At 37.1% G+C, this 19,334-nt stretch overlaps 1 protein-coding gene across 11 annotated transcripts in view; it reads left to right on the plus strand.

Annotated features, from left to right (window-relative positions):
* Nucleotides 1–2,243: 2,243 nt before the first annotated feature.
* Nucleotides 2,244–19,334, plus strand: part of THUMPD2 (THUMP domain 2 tRNA and snRNA guanosine methyltransferase) — a 40,079-nt gene continuing 22,988 nt past the window's right edge. For all 11 annotated transcript variants that reach the window (XR_015137175.1, XR_015137177.1, XR_015137176.1 and 8 more), the window contains exons 1-6: nt 2,244–2,393; nt 7,865–8,000; nt 9,335–9,738; nt 10,643–10,720; nt 14,200–14,252; nt 17,295–17,382. Coding sequence is in view for 8 of the 11 variants with exons in the window: in XM_086327343.1 (XP_086183469.1) it covers nt 2,268–2,393; nt 7,865–8,000; nt 9,335–9,738; nt 10,643–10,720; nt 14,200–14,252; nt 17,295–17,382 (885 nt within the window). In the remaining 3 variants the exon portion in view is untranslated. The remainder of the gene's footprint in view (nt 2,394–7,864; nt 8,001–9,334; nt 9,739–10,642; nt 10,721–14,199; nt 14,253–17,294; nt 17,383–19,334) is intronic.

Raw genomic sequence — 19,334 nt, forward strand, 5'->3', positions numbered from 1 at the left:
AACATTAAAAAATTGCAAATTATCAGAGCATAAATTATATGAGTTGATATCAAGAGATAAGAGAGATCAGTAGGGGACCAGGTCATGGCAGTGCTGACCAAGGCAGAAGAAGAAATAACTCCTCCAGCCTCAGGCTGGCCAGCAATGTACTCTCCTGGATAGAACCACGGCTGACCCAAGGCTGCAGAGTTTTAGGACTGAAGTTTGGAAAGCTCATGTAACCTGACTCCATAAGAATTTTCACAATATGTCCTAGCGGACCATGAGCTGGGTAGGGGGCAGGGCAGAGTGGAGGAATATCCACTTACTGAACTTGATATCCTATTGTGAGGAACAGGAGACACACTTGATAGAGAGGCACATTTAGTAGTTTCTGTATACCTGATTTATATAACTACAGAGCTAATTTAATGCTGCTTATTAAATAATATGAATTCTAGTCTTCAAGTGATGTATTCATTGTCAATTTAAAATTCAGAGTTTAAAAGACACCTCTTCAAATACTGTTAAGAGAGTCAATCAAATCAGGTGGCCCAGACTATATAGTTAATTTAGTGCAGAAATATTACCTCTTTTATGAATATAAAGACATTTTGGTGGAGCATGGAAATGTCTGCTCTTGGGCCTAGGAATTCCCAGTTTGGGCCCAATGCTTGGAGAAGACAGAGCCTGGTCCTTATCTTAGGAGAGTAGTGGGGAGGGATGGAGATGAGGGGAGGGAGTTGGTAGGAATGGAACAAAGCTCAGTATGTACAGTATAAATCAAGACTTAGGTTCTAGCCTGAGCTGTGCCCCTAACTCACTGTCCTTGAGCCTCTTTAAGCATCAATTTCCTCTATCTGAAAAATAAGAAGATGAACGAGATGATAGTACATCTCCTTTTTAAAAAGTATTTCACATCTTTATTTTTAAAAGTTATGTCAGAGATATAATTTGTTTTAAAGTTATGCTAATGAGTGCGAGCCTGCTACGTCTCTTCAGTCTGTGTCTGACTCTTTGCGATCCCAAGGACTATAGGATGCCAGGCTCCTCTGTCCATAGGATTCTCTAGGCAAGAACACTGGAGTGGCTTGCCATGCCCTCCTCCAGGGGATCTTTCCCACCCAGGGATCAAACCCACCTCTCTTATGTCTCCTGCATTGGCAAGTGGATTCTTTACAACTAGCACCACCTGGGAAGCCCAAGCTAATGCATATCATATTTTTTTTATTGCCTGTTTATATTATTATAGTCAAAGATTAAAAATAAGAGTACACTATTTATACTCTTGCTGCTGCTGCTGCTAAGTCGCTTCAGTCGTGTCCGACTCTGTGCAACCCCATAGACGGCAGGCAACTAGGCTCCCCTGTCCTTGGGATTCTCCAGGCAAGAACACTGGAGTGGGTTGCCATTTCCTTCTCCAATGCATGAAAGTGAAAAGTAAAAGTGAAGTCGCTCAGTCGTGTCCAACTCTTCGCAACCCCATGGACTGCAGCCCACCAGTCTCCTCCGTCCATGGGATTTTCCAGGCAAGAGTACTGGAGTGGGGTTGCCTTCTTATCCAAGTTCCAACTTCTTATCCAAGTTCCGACTTATTGTTTTCTCCAAGGTACAACAGAAAAACCTATTACTGATGTATCTTCCTTTGTTATAGTCATTTAAAGACTAGCAGTCACAGATGTTATAGGGAAATCATTTTTAATGCTTCATTTTCCCACCTTAAAAAATATTGATTTGAAAATATTATTCATTTATTTTATACACCAACAATCAATCGTTTGGAATAGGATGTCTCATTATTAGCACAAACCAGTAATCTTATCCCCTATCTCACTACCGGGGAAGAACTGAGGTAAAAATCTAATGGATATTTTAAGCAACGCCATCAGTTATTCATTCCCTCCAGTCTTTCACATTTTATGTTGTTTCCTATAGTCATCATTCACTTCTTTAGCATAGCGAAGCCATGCTATCAGAGGCAAAGATGTGCCATAAGAGCATCTGCTAAGGATCTACCAGATGAGTGGCAGTCTTTATTATTCCCAGTTATATATCCCAATCACATCCCTTCCACCTGCGATTCTAAATAATTCCAGATGCCTAATCAACGAGGTTCCAATCAGTTAACCTAGGAGACCCACAGGGCCCCTCTCAGCCGATCAGACCTTTCTGGGACCTTCCGGCCTGGTTCGCCCTTGGCTACACCCGGCCCTTCGGCCCCTGCGCGCCGCCTCCGGGACCTCGGAGCCGCGCCGCGCGCACCCGAGGCCACGTGACCCCGAACTGCCATGGCGGTGGTTCCCGGAGGTCCCAGCTCCAGGCCTGCAGCGGGCGCCCAGTTTTTCTGCACCGCGGGCCGCGGCTTGGAGCCCTTCCTGATGCGGGAGGTGCGGGAGCGGCTGGCTGCCACCCAGGTGAGTCGGCCTCGCAGCGAGCCGGGGCAAGAAGCAGGGCGGCCCAGGCCCCGCCCCTGCCCGTGGTCCCTCCCCGCTGGGGTCGGTCCTCGACCCTCGAAAGTGATGCGAACCCCTCACTGTCTGACCGCGAACCCACAGAGGCGACGGCCGGGCTCTCGGAGTTCTGCTGGCAGGTCCCTTAATTACTGCCAGAAAGACCCTCCAGCCCTTTCCCCCTACACATGTCACTGTCACGGCTGGAGGTTTTTTTTTAAAAAAGAGCTATTGATGTGAGTTACTTCCTAGATTCTTTAAAGAAAAATGTTTGATAGTGCCTATAATTAGAATTAGACCTGTAAGAATTCTTTCTCCAGCTTTTAAATGCAAATATAATCGTCAGGTTCAGCTATTTTTGTCAGTTTCCTGACACTGTGTTTATCTCAGGACTGTTGGGAGGATTCAGTGATAAAAGTTATGTAAAGTACAGTGTAAATCCGCAGTAAATAGTAGCTAGAAAAATACCCTAGGATGCCTCAGAGAAGGAAGTTAGCAGTTGCTGGTATTATTACACTGTTAATTTCGATGAAATGAAGAAAGTTGTAAACATCAGTTTACCGTCTAGTACATGCTGAGCCTGTTTCTTGAAAACAGGGAAAGGATGTAATAGAAAAAGGCTCCAGTGTCTTGATGGGATTATATATGACAGTGTAAATGATGTATTTTTGGAAAATGAAAGCTTATTGAAAGAAACTGACCACTCCACTCCCAGGACTCCTGAAGTGTTGAAAGCTCACAAAAGGAGTTTCTGTGATGATGATTGGAGAGAGGACAGAGAGGATCATGAAGAATGACATCAGTCTTATTAGACTAACTGCCGTTTGTGGTTTTAGTCACCGAATGTCATAGAGTGTTAAATGTAGCTAGTCTGAAAAAGCAACAATATAATAGCAACTGCCGACATGGGTTAAGCATTTAATATGTCAGACACTTAATTTTCACAACAACCCTATCTTTTGAGGTGGGCTCCACATTTAACAGAAATGGAAAATGAAGCACAAGTAAGTCCAATAAAATATTCACATCATGGAACCAGAAAATGGCAGACCTGGGATTCACACCCAAGCTATCTGTGAAATCAGACATGTTATCATGTTCAACCCAGGCAGGTTGGCACCTGGTTCCAGGTCCTTGAACACTGTGAAGCCATGACATCATGCCGCGCTGATTTTTTTTTTTTTTTTTCAAATATTCACTTAGAGTTCTTGGTATGAAAAATAGAAGGCTTGACCCAATCTGCGTATGCTTCAGTATTAGAAAACTGACCTCTCTGCTTGTTCTCAGTGTTTGCCATTTGCACCTCCGTGGTGTACTTTCACATGTTCCTCTATTTCCTATCAATTGGAGTCATATAAGTTATAGCTGGCACTTGGTCACGTTCAGGTTTGATTTTTTTTCCTCCGGTGTTGGGGCAAGCCTCTTTATAGGTTCCTGGGTATTTTTAAATACTTACAGCATATAAATATAATATATACTCTAGTATGCAGTGTGTAGCATACCTTAAAGTAATGTATTGGGTAAAATTAAGCTTTACTTTGTAGTTCTGTTTAATGTGTTAAATACTGTTATTATAAAAATAAAAGTAGAAACAGTAATCTTGAAGATAAAATTCATTGTAGTAGAGGTGTCTGCAATGCCAGAGAACCAGGAGGCCCGGTCAGTTAATTAATTAGCCTTTATAAACCCACATAGCAAAACAATTAGCCCACATAGTAGGGTTAAGCAGATAGTCGAGTTATTTCAGTTATTTCATTTAATGGGATGATTGCATAAGGTTCTAGATTCTATGCATTCCCTGTAGATTGGATACTTTTTAAAAAATTAAGTAAAATATATATTTTTAATTCTCGCTTCTAAAATGAAACACAAAAGCTCACACCCCACCTCGGTCCTTCACCTAGCACTTAAAAATTAATTCTAAAATTAAGTGGCATCTGTAGAATTAGGAAAACTTTGGTATCTCCTTATTACTGTACCTTACCTTTTTGCCTTGGCTTAGGCTTTTCATCTTTGCATTAGATCTGACTCCCTAAATTTTAAAAGAAAAACAAAAATACTAACTGCTTAGATATTATAGCTGACAACAGAGCTGTGTTTTCTTTTAATAAAGGCTGTTGTTTCATCTTCTGAAGTGTTAGACATAAAACCAGTTGGTTTTAGACACTTTTAATGATTTAATTCCAAATGGTAAAAACAGATTGGATATATAAATAAATTTTCAAGTAACAAATACTAGTGTGAAATAGTCTAAAATGCCACAGTCCTCCCTAATTATTGTAATTGAATATGATCAGTTACAAACAATAAACTAAAGAAAATGAGTAACAGTAGCTTCAGCAGTGTTTGAAATCATAAATACCAAAACTCGTTTTTCTACTACTTTGAGATAGAATACTTTACAAAAGGTGAACTATTAAAGCACTTGCATATATATGATTGATTCTCACAGTGGCTATTTTACCATTTCATAAACTACTTCTTTTTTTTTTTTAAACTTTACATAATTGTATTAGTTTTGCCAAATATCAAAATGAATCCGCCACATTCTGATTACATGCTCATTTCTTATAAAAGGAATGTAGGCCTAATGTTAATTTTTTTTAAATAAACAGAATAAACCAGTGTTGGTATTGATTTTTAGAATGTATTTAACATTTTAAGTGGCTAAACACATATTTTTCTTATGATTGAGCACCCCAGTAGATTAAAGGACCTTTTGCTGCTGCTGCTGCTGCTGCTGCTGCTAAGTCGCTTCAGTTGTGTCCGACTCTGTGTGACCCCAGAGATGGCAGCCCACCAGGCTCCCCCGTCCCTGGGGTTCTCCAGGCAAGAACACTGGAGTGGGTTGCCATTTCCTTCTCCAGTGCATGAAAGTAAAGAGTGAAAGTGAAGTCGCTCAGTCATGTCTGACTCTTAGCGACCCCATGGACTGCAGCCCACCAGGCTCCTCCATCCATGGGATTTTCCAGGCAAGAGTACTGGAGTGGGGTGCCATTGCCTTTTCCTAAAGGACCTTTTAGGTCCTCTTCCTCTTAATTAACTTGATTTTCAGTCGAAAAAATATTTTGTTCTCCACACCCTCCTCCAATAAAATATTTTTAGAAGTTCATTATATAAATTATCTCCCTTGATACTCAAGTAAATGAGAAAAGATAAGATCTTTGTACTATTAAATAATTAATTTAATGTCTAGACTGGTCTAGATGTTTGTATCAGTTTATTTATAAGACTTGAATCTTAGAACCATAGATTTACAGTAAAATATTTATTTCAGTTCCCCCAGAATCTTAACTGGCTATTTCATGTGATGGCTTAATATCAACTATACTTTTAGATCAAGTAACAAAATCTAAACTTCAAAAAAATTTACCTTTTAAAACTTTGTTTCCAAGTTCTAAGCATTTTGAGGTATATATTCAATTTTGACTTTAGTGGGAAAATGTCACCTTTGTAATGAGAAAGAAGTAAATTGTAAAAACCGGAAGTTCTTGTTTTAATTACTTCATTATCCCCTTAAATATTGATTCCTAAACATTCTTTCATTCCCTACTTCCTCCGTCTGTCTTAGGTACATTGCTAGTACCTAAAGTCTTTGGAGTTTTAAAAATTTATTTGTTTTTCCAGCTCTATTTAGATATAATTGATATATAGCATTATTTAAGTTTAAGGTGATCTGATACGTTTATATGTTGCAAAATGATGACCACCATAGCATTAACTAACACCTCCATCCCATCATGTAATCAGCATTACTTTTTTGATGTGAACATTTAAGATCTACTCTTTTAGAAACTTTCAGCTAAATAATACAGAATTATTAGCCAAAATCACCATGCTATACATCAGAATCCCAGATCTTGTTCATCTTAAAACTATAGAAGTATTGGGGTTTTAATTGTCATCAACTTAGGGCTTCCCCAGCAGAGATTCTTCTTCATCAAGCTAGAGTGTAACTTTAGAAATTACCATCCCAAAAGCTTAATTAGAACAGGTCAGATCAAACATACCATACACTTGGAGTTCAAGTTCCACTGAGTGGGAGCTGTCTGTACACATGGAACACCCCTGATTCCATGGTTGCCTCAGTCCTAGGAGATAACTTAAAACCATGTTAGTTAGCCTGAGGCCATTCCTAAAGGAGAATGCTAGGAGCATCCACATCCATCCTGAACTTTAGGGGGTTGGTTGACCCAAAAGGTTTAGGGTTCCATTGGCATTGAGCATCGTTTGCTGTACCTCGTTTGACTCTCTGAATCAGTGCTCTTTTCATTTTCCTTTCTTCTCTGACTTTGTCTACATATCTATCCTGTCTTTCAAGCCTCTTTCAGTTTGATGCATACTCTTGCTTCTATCCATTGTCCGGTTCCCGCAGCCAAGTGGTTCATTATTTCTTCCTCAGTAATCTGCTTCTCCCTCCAGCATCACATTCAGCACTCAGTCCTTTATGCCCCGTCCACAGAAATCTTTCTTCCAGCTAATTTAGTGCTGTCATAGTTTTCATCAGAAGTCTATAATGGTGAACCATTACTATCTGGGGTAAAATCGTTACTGTTTTTCAAGCTGGGCCTGAGCCGCACCATCCATCCGCCTGACACCATCCAGTCAGCATCACACAGCAAAGGTTGCCATGCTGTCTTACAGTTTACTTCAGCCAGATTGTCACGCCCACCTCTGCATTCTTCCCCTGCATTCTTTTGTGAGAATCCCTCTGACCAAATCTTATAGGATTCTTTCCCAAGACTTTTACTAATGGTGGCTTCCATCGTTAGTAATGCTTATTGTACCTGCAACTTACCAGAACATTTATTAACATTTTACTTTTCTCCTGGGCTTAATGCAAATTATTGTCTTATACATTTTACATTTTAATTGTATGTCAGTATATGCCTTTTACATTATTATTCGTCTGTAGGATTTATACTCTATGCTTCCTTGTAGACCATGAGGTACATGTTTAATAAATACCTACTGATTAGGTTAAACTTGGTCTAGACACCTAATTTGTCCTATCCATTTTGCCTTTCTTTTCCCCACTTTTAGTAGTTGTGTGAGATTTGATAATTAATCAGTATTTTGTGTTCTATTTTTTTTTTAGTAGAGTGTACACAAAAACTTTCCAAAAAGTAACACAGAAAGATTATGGTCTTGGTCACTGATTATGTGACTTCATACAAATTATTTAACCACTCTAAGCTTTAATTTCCTAATCTATAAAATGGAGATGATAAAATCTACTTTAGAGGGTTGTTATAGGATGAGGGGGAAAAACGTATTCAGAGTGCCTAGGATAGTCTAATAAATAGTAGATACTTCAGAAATAGGCATTTTTATTATTGTTAGATGCTATGTTTTAATGCATTAAGGGGGAGGGAAGGGAAATGATTCTTAATCTGACATTGAACTACATTAACATCTATTTTTTCTATCTCTAGGTTGAATACATTTCAGGAAAAGTTTTTTTCACCACCTGTTCTGACTTGAATATGCTGAAACAATTGAAATCTGCAGAAAGGTTATTTTTGCTGATTAAAAAGCAGCTTCCATTTCCTGTTTCTTCTGTGAGTAAAGGTAGGTGTATACCTGTTGCTTTTACCTACGTGACATAGTGCACTCCAGAGTTTTTTGCTTGGCAATTAATATGTAGCCATTTCACATTTTAAAGAATCATTCATACCCCTGGGATCATTAATTTTAGTTATTTTTCTGTATTTCCAGAATATTATCACCTAATTGTGTTTCTTCTCTTTTACAAGTTTTGACCAATGTGTTGCCTTCCTTCTGAGATTTTAGTGTCCTAAGTCACATTTCTTCCTTGAGAATTATGATCAGACACCTTCTCTAAGGCTATATATGGTTGGTGCATTTATTAAGATTTAGGAGCATGTAATAACCCCAAATGCATTGATTTAAATAATTGGTCAGAACTTATAAATTTTACCTGATGAGTGATATAATTGGAAAATACTACATAGTAAAATTTCCTATTGTGGGGAACTTTAAATTGATAAAGCATTAAAGAGGGCTTAAGAGATTTCTTGTCCACTCCCTACTTTTATAAATGTGCTGCTAAAATAACGTAAAGATACTGACAAAAGCAAAAAAGGATCTGCTATAGCTGGATAAAACATTGCCTTAAACCTTATTTTGACTGCTGCTTGTGCACAAGAAATCATGTCATCACAGCCTATAATAAACTGTGTCAAGAGCAATTCAAATGGTGAGACATCAAGATGGGGCAGAAAAATTGTTAACAAATCCTCAGATATTATGTTGTAAGGTCAGTAAAACTTCATCCCAATATTCCACACACTTTCATCTTTAAAGAACTACAGTAATTACTCTTTGATCATCTTGATGGCTTTTGCTTATCAAGAAAAGATTACATTTTACTAAGCATGACTGCCAGTTCCTAAATTATGAATGAGTTGTGTATCTGAAATGTTTCTTTATGGAAGCTCATTTTATGATCTGTGCTAATATTTTGTGGTCTTAAATAGTCTCAAGATTCAGTTGCTCTGTTTTTGAGCTCTGTTTTGCAATTTACTCTATTTTTTAAAACTTAATTTTTTATATGCAAGATCAGCATTACTTTAAAGATCAACACACATTGTACATCTCTGTGTATATCGAAGAGATACATATGTTATCATAGGACAAATGATCTTGCTAAAGTAAATGGTAACTTTATAGGAATTTTAAAACAGGTTTGATGTTAAGTATGGAATACATGAATGAACTTTATTCTGTACAATATTCTTAAATTATATAAGTTCCAGATAAAAGGGAAATCAGTATTCATGTAGCAATTTAATAAAATTTCTTATTTTAAAGAAATAAAGGTAATGGGATTTGAGGGTGTGAATAGCTTCAGTAAAGGATAAACTGAGATTTTACTTATTTAGGAAAAATACTTAATGAACTACAAAGACTTATAAATGATGATCCTGAAAGTTGGTTGAATGCCATTTCAATTTGGAAGAATCTTCTTGAACTTGATGCAAAAAAGGAAAAACTTTCTCACGAAAATGCTAACCCACTCAAAAGAAAAGTGGGAGAAGATGATATCACTGCTAAGAAATTGAAAACAGAACAAATCCAAGAGCTACAAGAGACTAAGGAATGCCAGCTGGAAAAACAAATAGAAGAAAAAATATTGGAGCAAGGAAATTTTATCACTGAAGGAGAAAAATTTCAAAAACTTCAGGATGATGTCATGGAAGCTGTTGATACACGTAACCAGACCAACATAACTTTTAGAGTTTCCTGTCGCTGCAGTGGAGCCGTTGCAAAGACCCTTACTGCGCAGGTACACTTGCCCCCCAGAGTGGGTTCCCATTTTCTAAAAGAATTAATTATTCTTTAGATCAAAAATGAGGTGAAAACTTTTCACAGAATACATAACCAGGCCCAGACAGATCACTCGACCTAATCGCACATAACTAAATCTCTTCTAAAAATGCATTTTCCTTCTTAACTTTACCTCAGATGCTTAAGAGGAATACTGTGCCAGTCTACATAAAGACTTCCTTTTACTTTCTCCCTAAAAGTTTCCTTAAACTCATAGATACTGTTTACATTTGGAAATTCGAATATCATGGCCCTAAGCCTTTTGGCTTTCTCTTCAATTCGGTTCTGTGTTGATCGAGTGGTTGCTCAGCACCAGGTCTTGAATGTGGGATCTTCCCAGGACCCAGACTGAGATACACAGGTGTACTTAAAAGGAGAGCGAACACCACAAAAGGACCCTGCAAAGTTTAGTGATATTGAGGGCATAGGTGTGGGTCCTTGGGCCAGTCTTAAAATCAGACAGACTCTTCAGTCTGAACCTAATGCTACTAAACGGGTACTTTTAAATTATACAGAATTGCCATAGCTAAAATAGTTCATCTTTCAGTTTGCATCTATTTCCTGGAACCCAGAATGACCATATTTATCAGGCCACAATCTGGTTATTTCACGTGCCTGAAATTACAAGGAGAGAGATTACACACAAGTAAACGTCAATGCCATAAGATTTGTTGGGGTGGAAGCGGTACAATGCACCATTATTGCCTTGAATAGAAAATGCTTTCGTGTAGTATTTTAATATTGTAACCTTAAATTACCATCAGATAGTATGATTGATTTCCCTGATAGTTTTCTGCTTACATTTAAACTTAAAATTTTCATTTTTAGTATTCTTATCTTTTTTTAACCTGTTGCCTTTTCAGGAGGTAGGAAGAGTAATTGGAATTGCTCTTATGAAACAGTTTGGATGGAAAGCAGATTTGAGGAATCCAAATTTGGAGGTAATGAATGTTCATTTTATTTTATATGCTCATAACCTAATTCTTTAAAGACAATGCCAACTATTCTTTTTTTTTTAATTGAAATGTAGTTGACATAAAATATTATGATTCACGTGAATTACACAGTGATTCAACATTTGCATGCATTATAAAATCATCACAAGTCTAATAGCCATCTGTCTCCATTCAAAGTTATTACAATACAGCTGCAATGTCAATAACTTTTAGTGTGCTTTTTAACTTTGCTTTAAAGTTTTAAGTCATGTCTACATGGATCCAGCAGTCTGATTCCTCCTTTGCAACAGAATACTGCAGATTCTTTTGCTAGTAGTTTTCACTGTGAAAATGTCTCATTCAAATTGAACTTTTGGAATGGAATTGTTTAGTCGCAGTTAAACTAAACACTAGAGATGCTCTCTATAATCACCATAATACATAACAAATATCTATAAGAAATTCTAGTTAATGTAAAAAATAAAATTGGAAAACAGACCTGTGTTAATAGTGGCTTTGTTAGGCTTGTGGGATTATTTTTCTTTCCCTTTTCTCTATTTTCAAAATTAATTTAATGAAGTTATACCATTTTTAATTGGAACAAAGTAAACACATGGGACAATGAATTCTGACTATAACAAATGTTCTTCAGTGTTTTTTGAAGACCGTAAGTTTGACCAGTAGTCATTTTTATGATTCATTAATTGGTAGATTATTTTTATATAGCTTTAAAAGGAGTAATGGCTAGTCAAACCAGAAGGCTTTGTGTTGTTTTCTATTTTGTTATTTGATATTTTTTGCTTTTAAAAAGGCATGCCTAGTGTATATCCTTTATTTCTGTTTTGCAAAATTCTTTGACGCTGAGAATGTTTTTATAGAAGCGTATCTTCTTTCATCTCCCCGTCTATGGTTTGCTTATCTTCCCTCTGGTTTCCTCCTCATCTCTCCCTGACTCCACCTCAGTGTCTCAGAACCACAGTTTTCTCAGTTTAGCTCATAAACAAATATATCTAATTGAATTCCTATCATCCATTTAATGCAAATAATAGCTATTGGTAGAAATAATTAACACAAAACAAAATTGACAACAGAATCACACATAGTAAAATCTGTGTGACCAAAACTGACAGAAGAATCAAATTTTAGCAAATTTTGTTCTGTACAAGTAACAGAGAAAACTTCATCGTGCAGAAAGCTGTACCTGATAACATTTGGTATATAAAAATATCAGTATATCATAACTTTAACTGTTAAATAGAAAAGAATCAATACCAATCAGTAGCTTTGCTAACATGAATAAGATAAAAAAAATTGTAAAGTTTAGCTTCAATGATCAAAGAATTAAACTAAATGGGATTCATTCCAGATTATTCTTTTCTTAGTAAAAGCTTATCAATATTGGAATAGTTCTGATTAAACTATATTAAAATACCTTTGGGGTAAAAGTATCAGGAGTCAAATGTTGTTGAGGTCAAAGAGCAGAGTTAGAATATCCCATAAACCTCATCAGGCTAAAGGAGTAAGATTCTTTTAAAATTTATGTGGGCTACTAATTTCAACTTGAGACATTTAAATCCTCATCATGACCTAACATGAGAACTATAGCTAACACTGCTGTGTGGTATAGGAAGGTTGTGAAGAGTAAATCCTAAGAGTCCTCATGGTGAGGAAATTTTTTTTCCCCTTTTTTGCTTTTCTTTCTATCTACATGAGAAGATGGATGTTAGTTGAACCTATTGTGATAATCATTTCATAATATACATGAATCAAACCTTCATACTGTATGCCTTAAACGTAGACAGTGATGTATGTCAATTATTTCTCAATAAAACTGGGGGGGAAATAACAGGAGAAAGATGATCAGTTCAGTTCAGTTCAGTCACTCAGTCATGTCCGACTCTTTGCCACCCCATGAATCGCAGCACGCCAGGCCTCCCTGTCCATCACCAACTCCCGGAGTTCACTCAGACTCACGTCCATCGAGTCAGTGATGCCATCCAGCCATCTCATCCTCTGTCATCCCCTTCTCCTCCTGCCCCCAATCCCTCCCAGCATCAGGCTTTTCCAATGACTCAACTCTTGGCATGAGGTGGCCAAAGTACTGGAGTTTCAGCTTTAGCATCATTCCTTCCAAAGAAATCCCAGGGCTGATCTCCTTCAGAATGGACTGGTTGGATCTCCTTGCAGTCCAAGGGACTCTCAAGAGTCTTCTCCAACACCACAGTTCCAAGGCAACAATTCTTCAGTGCTTAGCTTTCTTCACAGTCCAACTCTCACATCCATACATGACCACAGGAAAAACCATAGCCTTGACTAGACGAACCTTTGTTGGCAAAGTAATGTCTCTGCTTTTGAATATGCTATCTAGGTTGGTCATAACTTTTCTTCCAAGGAGTAAGCGTCTTTTAATTTCATGGCTGCAGTCACCATCTGCAGTGATTTTGGAGCCCAAAAAAATAAAGTCTGACACTGTTTCCACTGTTTCCCCATCTATTTCCCATAAAGTGATGGGACCAGATGCCATGATAGAAAGGAATAAACTCTTCATGTTACTGATGCACTTTTCTGTACACCTGAAAGTAGCACAGCTTGTGGATTAACTATACCCCAATAAAAATTTTAAAAAGAAAAAAAAAAGCAGTCCCTATAAATAATAGAGTGAAAGGTCACTCTTGCTACAGTGTATTAGCTTAAGCAGGTTTTCTGTTAACCATGGTATCAAGTCTTACTTGAGGCTAGAATTAGGGAAGATTTAGGTAATTGTCTTTAACCTAAACGGAGAAGGCACTGGCGACCCACTCCAGTACTCTTGCCTGGAAAATCCCAAGGACGGCGGAGCCTGGAAGGCTGCAGTTCATGGGGTTGCTAAGGGTCGGACACAACTGAGCAACTTCACTTTCCACTTTCATGCATTAGAGAAGGAAATGGCAACCACTCCAGTGTTCTTGCCTGGAGAATCCTAGGGACGGCAGAGCCTGGTGGGCTGCCGTCTGTGGGGTCGCACAGAGCTGGACACGATTGAAGCGACTTAGCAGCAGCAGCAGCTCTAACCTAAAATGCTTAAAAATCTAATTTAGTTAGGGTAATTCAAAGAATCGCTGTAAAGAAAAGTGATCTTGAGTTCTTCTTAATGTGATTCTCAATATAAGTTGTTTACCAAATTGACTTCAGAATTTTTCTATGAGATGTACTTAAAATTTACTTTGCTCAATAAAAAATACTATGAAACATTTTTTCAGATATGAAGAGGCCTTGGAATTTGAGGGTTCAGGATGGGGAACACATGTATACCTGTGGGGGATTCATTTTGATATTTTGCAAAACTAATACAATTATGTAAAGTTTAAAAATTAAATAAAATTTAAAAAACAAACAAACAAACAATATATATACGTTGTATAGATTCCAAATGGAAGCTTTCAAATTGTCATTCATTGGGTAATGCATTACCTGGTCCATTCTAACGTCAATATTTGTTCTTTCAGATTTTTATACATCTAAGTGACATTTACTCTGTGCTGGGAATTCCTGTGTTCAGGTACGTATTATTTCTAAGCTTCAGGTTTGTGTCTTAGGAGAGTTTGTAAAACTAAAAACTTTGTGTTTTTATTCATAGTGTGAAACACTGATATATCAGAGGGAGCTTAAATCAAAGCCTTTGAGTTCTTTGCTTGAACCAGTAAAGTATTTGCATGGAACTTTGGATCCTGATTGGACTGGTTAGAGTTGTGAAAGATTTGATCACAATAGTCGACTGATTACATTTTTCATATTGAAAATCATATCTATTTTTTTATTAAATGATTTTCACAGGCCTACATTTAAACTAATTTTTAGTCCATTGGCCTCTTGGATTTTTCATTAAAATAGAAAATACATCACAGTTCTTAAAATTCATCTTGAACATACTTCACATTTTACTGCAGTTTTTTTTGTAGGAGAGTAATTCCAATTTTTAAAATCTTCTTCAGGTTTTCTCCCTAGTTATGTAGGGTACTATATAATAATAAATGCAGTTGAATTTTTCTGAATATTTCTTATTCAGAAATATTTATTGAATGTTTATCATACAGCAGTACTTTCTTAGATGCTTTGGGAAGGAATGGATGGTTGGATGATGGAAATAGTGATTTGCAGTTTCTTGGGAGCCTGTAAATATTGTTGGCATCTTCAAAACATTTTACATGCATAGCCATGTTTACATAGTATAAAGTGATTTAGATATCTTTTCTCTAGGTGATTCTAGGTATGGAATATTTTTAAAATCATAAAAATCCTATGGAAAGATCCCATTGACCCTGAGGTCACATTTGTACATGTGTAAGCCCGGATCAGGATGTAAAAAGAATGCTTAAGGTCATTGTAACAGTTTTATCAGATGATGCACCATCGCAGTTGATTAGCACAGAGCTGAGGACATTCTGGATGGTCAAGAAATGCTGAATGATTGAGTTCTCGCTGTGTGCTAGTTATAGGGTAGGCCCCACTAGCCTCGAGATTACAGAAATCACGCGCCAATAGTCACTTTACCACATATGAGGTCATCACATGGCTCAAGGCCCTGTTGGCTTCCCTTGGCCCCCACCTACTCCAGTACCCTCCCAACTCTCCCAGACCAAACCTAACCCACTGTTTTACAACTACACCTACGAGGTGTCCAGGCTTCCCTACTTCAGTGCCTTTTGGAGTGCCAGGCCCTAACCCCTGCAGATGTAGATGGGGATACCCTATATATTGTAGATAGGAAATGACCCACAAAAATGAAGAAATGTATAGAGATATGAAATACAGGGAAAGCAGAGTATGCTTAGTTTATGTCTGTAAGTTTTGCAGTACTTCCAGGTAAAAGGTCTCCAAACACATGTTTGAAGATAAAGATCTGGGATTCAGGGGACTGATCTAGGCTAGAGATGGAGATGAGAATGTCTTCAACTTGGTGATAATGGTGTGTAAGAAAATAAAGAAGAGATTCATATATGAGCACAAGAGGATCGAAAGCCACATTTATTTTTGTACTGGGGTAAAAGCCAGCTAAAACTCCAAATAAACACATTAGCCAGGTCCTATGAAAGTAGAGAATTATTTTTATTTTCAAAGAGTTTATTTCTGAACAGTTCTTTTCCCTGAATAATTTTATTTTACTGATATAATGAGGCCCTTTTGTTGAAGTAATAGCAGATTAGTTTTGTCCAAGCAAAATAAGAATGGGTACCCTTGTGTCACACATTAATAGAGTTGGCTACCATAAAATAAACCTCTATTAGCAAAAGTATGCACACAATAGTCAAAAATTTCAAAGGTTCTGTATAAATCCCCGATGCGTAGAAAAGGACTTCGTAATGTGTATGGACAGAGACAGTTTTCCGTACCAATTCTATTTATGTGTGTGTGTCTAGAGTGAAAGTAATTTCTCAGTTTTGATTTTACCTGATGTGTTTTGTAGCGAGATAATTGCTGCACTTAGCCTGCTGAAGCAAGATTCGTTGATCAGATTATTTTATAATTCTTCTACCCACAAAGTTTATATCCCAGATTCCAAATCTCTGGATATAGTACTATTTACAGTATGAAATTTTATTTCCTGAAAAACCTTTTCAACAAAAACAACCTCTCGTAGTTTTATCATGCAGTCTTCTTCATCATAATACTAAATACATAATTACACTGTTTTATTTAAAAGACATACCTCATCTAATTCTAAGATCTTAAGAGGCTTGCAATAAATACAGACAAAACAAGAAAACTTTAAGAGCAGAAAGAAAATGATGAAAGGAAATAGGGTTTGGAAAACACTGTGGCTTGGTGTATTGTTAGTAGAAGAGCCCTCTTAGTGGCTTTAAAACAGGCCTAACCACAAAACAACCAAGCATTGATTTTTGAAATCATACATCATGTCTTACCAATAAATTGTATACACAAAATGGATAAGTGCATTGAAATTTGCAAGGCAGTGTTGTTCACTGCACCAGAAACATAGAAATAATATTTTGAAAATCTGTATCAAATCTGGAAACACCGATATTAGCAATAATGGGGTAGAAGATCAAGTATGAAGTGATAGGTAATGGAGACCGGTGAACTCACTGGGGAGTCCTCTGCTTCAGCATTTCATTCAATAAATTATTTTCGACAATGCAGTGTCAAGCTTCATTCCAACTTTAGAGAAAGGTGCAAATGAGCAAAAGGCAAACTTACGAAAGGGACCTTTTAGAAATTCTTTAAGGGTTGGCATCCGTTCAGCCATGCGTCCTATTCTGCACAGTGCAGTTTACTCTCGATGACTCTGGGTCAGTGAGAAAAGGTCTATTCTACATGGGAAGTCAGGGAAGCGTATAAAGTTAGAAAGACTTCCCTCATACGATTAAATTTTTCAAGTTAAGCACTTAAGGGTTTAAATTTCAGTTATCTAAAAAATTTTCCTTTCTGAAATACCACACTGGCTGGTTAGACAAGGTACCAGTTAGAGAAGGTAATTTTGTATTAATAAAAAGGTTATATACTCTCTAACTTAGGCAATACTTCAGTGCATGATGTACAGGTATGAATGGGTTAATTATTTTTGTTTGTATCCTATTAATAGGGTTCCTTTAGCCTGCAGAGCTTACATCAAGACAGCAGGGTTGAGATCTACCATAGCCTGGGCAATGGCCTCCCTTGCAGAAATTAAGGTAAGGAACCTGTTCTGGTCCCTTTTAATTGAATACCAAGGTCCTTTCCATAATTAATTTACACAGCCTCTTATTGATGGTTGCTTTCTTTTCTCTTTGGTTCTTTTAACCTTTTTTATTCTGTTTTTCTATTTCTTTTCTTGCCATTACACTTACGAACTGCAGAGATAGGCTTTTGTCAAACTTCTGGGAGTATTTTGGCTATGAAAATGCTGAGTCAAAAGATAACTACATTTTATTATTTCTAATTTTTTGTCATAGTCATGTGGCCTGTACAACTTCTACTTAAAATTTAACCAAGATCTTGATCAGTTTTTGTAAATGCTCCATGAACATAAGAAAATAATTTTATTTTCTAGTCAAGAGATGGCCTCTGTATCTTTTACTTGCTGTTTTACTATCTGCTCAGTACTGAAAGAGGTATTTTGAAATTATTTAGATTATATTTTTTAAGATTTTGCATTTTTATTCATTGTCACCTCATTCTGTAGTTTGTTCTGTAGTTTGGTTTATACTCATTTGACTGTTACTGCCTCATTGTAAAGCGTTCCTTTTTATTGTTATTAAAGGTTTCATCATGTTGATTTGTAAGTTTAAACTTAAATTTCACCATGTCTTAGTATTTCCACTTTTTTTTCTTTGCATTTTCCTTTGTAGTTCTGCTTTGTTTTCAACTTTGTTTTCAGTGTGTATTTTTTATAAACATAGAACTCTATCTTTATCTCACAATGATAGGCTCTTTCAGTGAGAGAATTCAGTACAGTATTATGATAGACACACCAGTTATGATAGATTTGCTTTGCAACTTCTTGCAGTTTACTCTTTATTTATGCTACTTTCATCAAGTGAATCGTCTCATTGTTTTCCCTGAGGTTGGATTTTACTCTGTGTGCTATTGAATGGCTCCCTCTCCCAGCTCTCTTAATTAAACACATGAGACTTGACTTTAAAACAAGACATCAACTCTTTTCTTTGCCAGCACACTGTTTTTACCACCAACACTCTGAACTTCCTCCTCTGTCCGCTCCTCCCTTGTCATGAGATGAGACCTCCAGGGTACTTTTTCTCTTCTTCTGGCCCACCTTTGCTCCTCCCTACAGTGAGACCTTTGAAACATGTTTACCCTCTTCCACTCCCAACTACCAGCTTGAACTAAATTATTTATTATGCATCAAAATTTCCAAGTATATCCGTTTTCAAAAGTTCTTATACTGCACTTATATTACACAACCCATCCGTAATCATTAAGATGCAGTGTGTGTAACATGCATTTCTGTATAAACACACAGGTATAGTGTGAGGTACAGAGCTTCTCACCCTTCTTCTTCACTTTATCTTTCTCTCTTTGAGGTCTCTGCTCTGCTTTATTTGTTGCTTGGATAGTCTTTTCTTGGTACTTTCCTCAAACTTGGTATTTGGTATAATAATATACGCTCTGGACTCCAGTATCTCCTTACACTTCTTCCTGTCACCTGGGTATCCCCCCTTCGGCTTGGTATGAGATCCTTGAGTTCCAGTCCTTTTCTCTCAGACGTCTATAGATGCTATTCCATTATCCTTTCACTTCCAGTGTTTTAGGGGAGCAATTCTTGCCAGTATGATTTTTCTTTTCCTTGATGGCTATCTTGTTCTTTTTATTTGCAAGCTTGTAAGAGTTTTCTTTTTAATCCTCTAATCTTAGGGGTATTACCAGATGTACTTGTGTAAGTATCTTTTTTATTCAGCCCAGAACTAGATGAGTCCAACTCCCTGAGTTCCCTTTCCAACCCTACCACTTACAGGCTGGGAAACTTTATATAAGATACTTAACATCTCTGCACCTCGGTTTCTCACTTCCAAGATGAAAATAGTCATCTCATAGGACCATGTGAATTAGCATTTATCAAGGGATTAGAATAGCACCTAGCATATAGGAAGTACCTAAGTGTTAACTTCTGCTATGGTAATGTCAA

Source organism: Bos grunniens, chromosome 11 (assembly GCF_055505025.1).
Source record: "Bos grunniens cultivar Pamir isolate PY7600 chromosome 11, Bosgru_T2T1.0, whole genome shotgun sequence".
Classification (NCBI taxonomy): Eukaryota; Metazoa; Chordata; class Mammalia; order Artiodactyla; family Bovidae; genus Bos; species Bos grunniens.